Source organism: Acyrthosiphon pisum, chromosome A2, assembly GCF_005508785.2.
Source record: "Acyrthosiphon pisum isolate AL4f chromosome A2, pea_aphid_22Mar2018_4r6ur, whole genome shotgun sequence".
NCBI classification, from domain to species: domain Eukaryota; kingdom Metazoa; phylum Arthropoda; class Insecta; order Hemiptera; family Aphididae; genus Acyrthosiphon; species Acyrthosiphon pisum.
Genome location: NC_042495.1, coordinates 67289284 through 67295842, shown reverse-complemented (window position 1 = coordinate 67295842; position 6559 = coordinate 67289284). Strand labels below are relative to the sequence as shown.

Here is a 6559-nt window from a genome sequence, read left to right as displayed (position 1 = left end):
TATTTATAACTCATAAGCTACTCACCCCAAATTCGATTTTTTATGTATCAAAATACTAAGAAAAATGCTTAGGACTAACCCTGTTGTCATCCAAAAAAAGTAAAAACTTAAAAAATTATAAGGATAAAAAATATTTAAAAATATAATTTTTTAAGTAAAACGTTGTTTTATAAGTGACTTGAAACTATGTAAAAAAATTTACACTTTTTGAAATAATGAGTGTTGTTTGATAAAAGAATCACCCGGTATGGTTTGTAGTTGATTTCCATCTATTATAAATCCGCTTTGGTATTCTCCAATAATATCCGTTGCATATTTTTCTAGTCTGCTGAGGATTGTCAGAGACAGAACCTTGTAGCTAGAGTCCAAAAGGGAGATTCTTCGGTAATTTTCTACTTTTGCTGAGTCTCCCTTCTTGAAAATCGGACAGATTGTCATATTCCAGTCTGTTGGTATTTTTTCTCTAGTCCATACATTATGAATTAGTTAATGTATTTCAATTGTTAATTGATTGCCCGCTAGTTTTATTAACTCCGAATTTATATTGTCTTCGCCGGGGGTTTTATATTTTTTAGAGAATTTATTACAGTTTTAACTTCGTCCAATATAGGTTCTGTGATTTCTGGCTCCGCTGTATGGTAGATTATTTTTTCGTAGGGTGTGATGTTATCTTGCATATTATTTAAAATTTTCTTAAAAAATTCCATAAAGTGCAGAACATTTTTCTTAGTGTCTATTATAAGGTTTCCCTGATCATCCTTTATTATTGACGATCTTGCTTTATAACCTTGGTTTACATATTTACATTTCTTAAAAAATAATCACGGATTCCTTTTGTATATTTTGATATCCTCTATCAGTTTCTTTTCGGCTAATCTCTTACTTGCTTGAGACCTTGCATTTTGACAGGCATGTATGTTCTCCTATGTAGCATTTTGTAACATGTTAATCTTACATAAGTTGCCCTCCCTGATTACTTATTCTGTATTAAACCACTTATTATCTTTCTTCAATCCCAAGACTTGTAAGTTTTCTGCGGCTTCATTCACTGATCTTTTGATCTTTACCCATGCTTCTTCAATGTCATTCTGTGGAACACTTTGTCTATCAATTATGTCAGCCAAATTAATTTGGTATGCTTCAACTTCTGCTGGGTTTTTCGCTTTATCGGCGTTGAATTTTTTAGTTCTTGGCTTGTGTTGTTTTTTCTTCTTTCATCTCACTGATAACTTTGGCACGAGGTTCATGATAACTAGATAGTGATCGGATAGTCACCATCTGCTCCTCTGTAACTTCTTACATTGGTTATGCATGTTTTATGTCTTCTATCAATTATAACGTGGTTGATTTGGTTCTTAATTTTTGCATTCGGAGATATCCATGGTGTCATATATTCTTTTTAGTTCTTCGTAGAATTCAAATTTGATGTCGTTGTTTCCTTGCTCAGTTGGAGCATAGCAGTTTATTGTATGTATTAGCTCACAAAAAAAAAAAATTAATGAATTTGTACTAAGTCATTATAATAAAATGTATATAATTTTTATTTCAGATCAGTAATTAATTTAGAAAATAATAATAATATGTTCATTACATTTTTACAGGCTTTCCATGTCTGCAATTGTAATGTCTTATTTACAAAATGCACATCCAATGTCACCACCATGGTCTACAACATTTGGATAAGAAATGAATTTCACAAATAAAAATAATCATTTGTATTTATTGGGGTTTACCATTATTATATTGATTGTTTTATCAAAACTATAAAAATAAAAAAAAAAATTGCATTGTTTATTATTTAAATAAAACTCTAATTCCAGACATTTAACTTATTATTTTTATATACTATTTGAAACATTTGAAATATTAAAAAAAAAAAAAATGCATTGTTTATTATTTAAATAAAACTCTAATCCCAGACATTTAACTTATTATTTTTATATGCTATTTGAAACATTTGAAATATTATAAAAAAAAAAATTACTCAAGTATTATATCAAAGTTAATTAGTAACTACATATTGTTTCAGCCTCATGACTGCATATGAGTAAACTAATTCATACATAATTACAGCAATCTTCCTCTACAGTAAAGTGACTCACAATGACATTTCATCCTTTTTCCCGGAACACTTCCTACATCATAGCTATAGTCCCAAGTTAACTCTGTTCCAGCTGGTATATAATGGAGTGCAAAAAATGATACCCATGGAAACCGTAAATCATGAGTATCCACAAATACATTTTGGACAAATGTATTTGGAGAACACGAATGGTTTAAATAACGTCCAATGTTGCCACTAGTTTTTGCATCCATGATATATACACTCTCGTTGTTTCCAAAGTATTCACGCACTGATTTTGGAGGTTTAGGGTTGTTTTTCATATTGCGTGCATTTAATTTGGACAAAACCTGCACATGTTTACCATCTTTTTTTGTTTTTGATTTATTGCGCTTGCGCAACTTTAATGACATTCCAGATCTTCTACCTAAGTAATAAAAAATGTTATATAATATATTGTATGAATTATAAATTATTATTATTAATAATAAAAATTACCATCAGATGTACTAGGATAATGTTCTTCGGATGATTCAGATTGATTTGTCTCAGTTTCATATTCAGGGTCACTGTCAGGTACTTCACTTTCATAATCTTCTTTTATTTTTTCAACAACTTCAATATAGTCCAATTCTGCCAAATATTCATCGCCATAATTTTTCCCACCTTCATTAGCATCAGTTTCAGTTAACAAATAACCAACGTAAATGCATATGAAACTCCCTTGAGGTATATCATTCAAACATTGAACACCCCATCCTTTTTTCTCAGTCATGAATAATTGTAACTTTTGCGACAGTGGATTCTGTACCACACGATTTAAACATGAACTGGAACATTTACATGTCTTATTGCATTCATAAATACCTGTTAAAACTCGTTCAGGCAATCTTCGATAATTGTAACCAATATTTGGATCTTTGTAAAGATTAGGTAAAATCTTCTGTCCTTCGATAGTCATCTTCCAACAAGCACATTTTGATTTATCTTGACAGTTGTCAGTGCAGTCACATCCACATAAGAACTTACTCTCTACATTTATGTTAACACCTGGCATTGGTTGTCTAGTAGTCATATAATCCATTTTTGGTGGTAATGTACTGTTAATAATATTCACACATGGTATGCCCCTAAATTCCTGGCCCTCGGATATATCTTCTAAAAATTGCACACTTTTTAAGATTTTATACTCTGCAAATGGTTTGACCCAACTATTAAAATCGAATTGGTCAATAGTCATTGCACTTTGGGTAGCAATAAGATATTTCAGCATCTGTTTCAAGTTTCGAATAGTTACACCACACGGGGTTCTGTACAGGACACATTTTTGAGATTTATTATTAAAGACTGTTTGAATCCTGTCGAAACCAAAATGTAATGGAATAGTCAACATGTTGATAGACCTAGTTCTATCATAGTTGTATTTTGTCCATGCAATACATAAAGGAGTACATTTGTGTTTGTTATTTCTTAGTGGATTAGGAGCATTTTTAGGTAAAAATAGGTCAAAAACCTTAGTAGCATTGGCCTTATTTTTATTCCATTTTTGAGTTCCGTCACCAGAGGTTGTTGAATTTTTGCCGGTACTTTTACGAGTTACAACTTTAGATAAAAGGCGGGAGGGCTCTTCTTCTACACTTGTGAATTCTACAAATGGTTTTTTTAAATAAGCTAGTCCAGATTGCCTTAATCGAATACCTCTCTCAGAGTTCATCTGTTTTTCAAAAATATTATACAAACGTGAAGAGCCACGATATATCCATTCAGTATGTTTGAAATCGGTAAAATATAATTTGACCAAAGATGCATCAACTTCAAGTACTTTTGCCGTGTGCCACTGACCTTGATGCTCTGCTCGTACTGAATGTTGTTTGGTCAACTTAACCATCTGCCGTTCAGGATACTTTTCTAAATAACTTTTTATAAAATCCTGGGAATTCTCTTCTACTTCTTTCCATACATAATGTGAACTTGCTCTACGTGCAATTAAACGAATATCTTGGTGGTGTCGATATTGAGCACAACCATCATCAAAAAAAATCAAGTATCTAAAAAACAAATAATTAAAAATAAAAAAAACTATTGCTACTTTGTCATTAAATATTTAACCTTACCGAAAGTTATTAAGCATTTTTGGAGGTTCAGCAATTAAACCAGCATAAAATTCATCAGTGTATTTAGAATTAGGATCAGTAAACTTAGCAATTACTCTGCAACCCACAGGAAATCTTACTGAATTCAGTGTATGGTGTGCAATTTGTTTTGTTGTCACTAACTTTTCACCAGTATAGAACATAACATGTACATAATCTTCATTAACTATATTTTTAATTTTAGCTATATACCACGGATCGTTTTTAGTTAACTTCATTGCATATACAATTTGTCCAGCCTCAACACCAGGATACTCTAAAGGCCCTTCTACAGGTAAATTAGCTGGTACAACACAAACGGTTCTATCAATAGTAATAATATCGTCCTTATCAGATTCGGTTCTATCAATAGTAATAATATCGTCCTTATCAGATATATCAGATTTCTTAGAGTTATCTGATTTAACCTTTTTGGCTTCTTTAGGCATCTTGATTTCCGCTATAAACTTATTTATTTCTTTTTGAGGAATATTGACTTCTTCTTGTTCCTCTTCCATATTATCCTCCAACTCATCGATATCCACAGGTTCTAAGCTCGTTACAATTGGTTCATATGGACTATATATTTCATTTTTTAATGATTCCATTTGATTTTCTAAATTAAAAATAAATTCATCAATTTCATCCGCTTCAGCCTGACATTGCTTTATTCCTTCATCCATATACTTGTCGCTTAATTTAATTTGTCGCTCAAAGAGATGTATGTTTCTATCAAAAAAATTGACGACTGTCCAATCCATTGCTTTTTTAATTACTGGGTTGGGAGGTAAACCAACCTTAGAAGTACTAGGTTTTTGCTTTTCTTTTTCTGCTTCTTCTTCTTCTTCTTCACCCGATGAATCATCAATAACTAAGTATGAATCGAAACACGGAAAATTGGATTCCATAATACATTTTCCCTCCTTCCATTTCATTTCGAGATATTTATAATGTTTAAGACAATTTATAAAACACGTCATGCAAACCTAAACAAACCACCATAATTTAAATTAAACTATCTATGTGTAACATTCAGTTTGCTATAAACAATATTAATTACCTCTTTGCCAGGCTTGTAATCAACGTCATAGTAAGTGCACGCTATTTCCATCGCTTCGATCAAAGTATCACCATTTCTACAACGCCTGTTTATACATGTGAGTTGACGCCTCTGTTCCTCCTTGGAATTTCCTCCTCCTTCGTCGCTGCTATGATATGGTTCCAAATTTTTACTCAATGAGGCCATCTTTGTTTTCTAGTCAAGAAAACACAAATCACAAATGAATAAACAAATAAAGCATTAAACGTATGTGTAATGTGTTTATGGTATATACAGATAGAGATGCACAAATTATGTCACAAATCTAACTCTGGGGTTGTAGGTAATCAAATAGTAAATACATATCTAAATACAATATACAAACAGAATCATTTACAGGAAACTCGGATACTTGAAACAGAGCCTGCAAGAGATGTGTTTTAAACACATTAATTTTTTTTGTGATTAGTTATCACTGAATAGAAACTAGAAAATAACTCTAATATTTTTTCGAGTATAAACAGATAAACTAGAGATGTATCGTCGTTTCAGTGGTTCGTTATATAATTTATATTATATACCTACCATAAACTAAGATATATCTTAATTCATGATACCTACTAAATATCTACTGTGCTACCATAGAATAAAAGAGCTACCGCGAAAACTGGACATGTAAATTGTAATAATAATTATTGTAATATTATTATTTATTATTGTAGTACTTACTACTTATAAGTTATAAGTTATATAGAATTTGTTTACATTCGATTATCGAAATCACTAATGGGCTATAACATAGTATCTATAATATGGACTCTAGAAAATAAAAGAACCGAACTTTGGTAATATAAATTTTAGTATCCACAGAATAATAAAATCCTCAAAACCACGAACTAAGATATTATGGACTGGAAACGAATGTCTTGGTTCGTGCTCAAAACTAAAAAATAACCAAAAAATTACAAAGAAGCGTAAACAAAATAATTGGAGGTTAACTTGGCGGACCACCAAGACCATGGTACCCATAGAGTAACAGGTATATTACTGTGTGACGGTACCATAGATAATTCAGTGTTGCCACGTTTAGGGCCCGTATTACAATAGTTGAACTCCGGTTAAGCCACCGAATTCAGCCGGTAAAATCAGTGGTTCTAGCGCACGGTCTTTAGTTCATATAGTTTAAGCGTAACCGACAGTGGCGTATTTAGGGGGGTGGCCCCCTAGGCCAGGGCTCATAGTGAAATTGCAGGTTCAATCAAACCATTGTATGTATATTTGCACTGTTTACAATTTTACACCATGATTAAGTTAGCCAGTTAATTA

At 31.7% G+C, this 6559-nt stretch overlaps 2 protein-coding genes across 3 annotated transcripts in view; one reads left to right on the top strand and one right to left on the bottom strand.

Moving 5' to 3' along the window:
- The window catches only part of LOC100168032 (protein Asterix), an 8987-nt gene extending 7105 nt beyond the window's left edge, over positions 1–1882 (top strand). Inside the window, 1 exon segment of one of the 2 annotated variants that reach the window (NM_001293411.1) lies at positions 1602–1882. In NM_001293411.1, the coding sequence (NP_001280340.1) occupies positions 1602–1683 (82 nt within the window). In that variant the 3' untranslated portion in view covers positions 1684–1882. 2 annotated transcript variants of the gene reach the window in all.
- Positions 1883–1947: 65 nt separating this feature from the next.
- Positions 1948–6229, bottom strand: LOC100165352 (histone-lysine N-methyltransferase eggless). The gene is made up of 5 exons (XM_001952583.5): positions 5963–6229; positions 5255–5449; positions 4177–5180; positions 2561–4110; positions 1948–2489 (listed from the first exon to the last, which is right to left on the bottom strand). The coding sequence occupies exons 2-5, from the start codon at positions 5438–5440 to the stop codon at positions 2068–2070; spliced, it is 3162 nt and encodes a 1053-aa protein (XP_001952618.2). The 5' UTR covers positions 5441–5449; positions 5963–6229; the 3' UTR covers positions 1948–2067.
- Between the last annotated feature and the right edge of the window lie 330 nt (positions 6230–6559).